Source organism: Propithecus coquereli, unplaced genomic scaffold (genome assembly GCF_000956105.1).
Source record: "Propithecus coquereli isolate 6110/MARCELLA unplaced genomic scaffold, Pcoq_1.0 Scaffold167, whole genome shotgun sequence".
Taxonomy (NCBI): Eukaryota; Metazoa; Chordata; class Mammalia; order Primates; family Indriidae; genus Propithecus; species Propithecus coquereli.
In genome coordinates, this window is record NW_012141302.1 from 1,274,706 (window position 1) to 1,275,942 (window position 1,237).

The 1,237-nt window shown below is 28.6% G+C and overlaps 1 protein-coding gene across 1 annotated transcript in view; it reads left to right on the forward strand.

Annotated features, from left to right (window-relative positions):
• Window positions 1-1,237, forward strand: part of BOLL (boule-like RNA-binding protein) — a 56,044-nt gene that overhangs the window by 10,363 nt on the left and 44,444 nt on the right. Inside the window, exon 4 of the mRNA XM_012641631.1 lies at window positions 348-423. Within this exon, the coding sequence (XP_012497085.1) occupies window positions 348-423 (76 nt within the window). The remainder of the gene's footprint in view (window positions 1-347; window positions 424-1,237) is intronic.

The window sequence follows — 1,237 nt, forward strand, 5'->3', positions numbered from 1 at the left end:
TGCTCAAATTTTTCAATACTTTGCTCACTTTGTCCACTTACAACCTCAGAATTGCCACGAGTATTGATTTTGGTGTTACAAATGAATTTTAGCAAATGGGAAAACTCACAAATAGAGAATCCACGAAAATGAAAATTAACTGTATTACAAATAAGGAATTAGGGTCAGAGCACTGGAACCAAGATTCAGACTCAGATCTGTTTGAATTCAAAGACTACCCTTTCCGCTATTCCTTGCTGCTTTCGAAGAATGTTATAGTCTGAATTTTTAAAATTCTTTCTCACTAGTTTTTCCTTATTGGTTTTATAAATAATAGTTCCAAATAATTTATTTTTTCTTTATTTTAGGCTGAAAAACTTAATTATAAGGATAAGAAACTGAACATTGGTCCAGCAATAAGAAAACAACAAGTAGGGATCCCTCGTATGTATTGAGAACTAATGTATTTTTCAATATTTTTACGTGGTTCTTTTTTTGTTTGGTTGGTTTTTGTTGCTTTGTTTTTTGGAAAGCGGAAAAGCAATGGTTCTTTTTTGAAATATTAGGCTTTTTATAGAACTTCGTTTCCTCATGTTTTTTCATTTAATAAAGGTATTTTAGCAAAGTTGGTGGCCAATGAATATTTCTTATCACAGATTAATATATCTTAGTTTTTTTGTCTAGGGAAAAATTTAGATAAATAATGATGCTTAAGTATATTCAATACAGTTACTTCTTTAAAGGAAAAATATGTTATGATGACAATATTTAAAATAAAAGTAATTAGAATTTAGAATTACTAATGAGAAATTTTTCTAATTAGAAAAGTAATTTAAAATTAATCAGTAAAAATACTGAAAGTGAAAATGTAGAATTAATATCAGAAATATGGTATGTACTGTCACCCAACCACATGTCATAATTATCAGAGGGAACAATCCCTAAAGAATTAGGAATTAGCTAAATTATGTGTGTACCTTCCTCAAATTTCTGTAATACTTTCGACTCTACTCTTTTTTTAACTCTTCCCATTTATTAAATCAGGCATCTTTATAGTTAACTTTTTACCTATCATATTGGTTAAAATCTCTAAGAGAGTCCTTGGCTAGATGGAGAAACTTGACATAAAATTAGAAACTAACTTTTTTTAACCACATCCTAGTGTTTAGTGGGATGTTTAAAACATTGGGTAGTTTAATTTTGACTTAATATTTGCTAATTTAGAGGGAACAATCCCTAAAGAATTAGGAATTAGCTA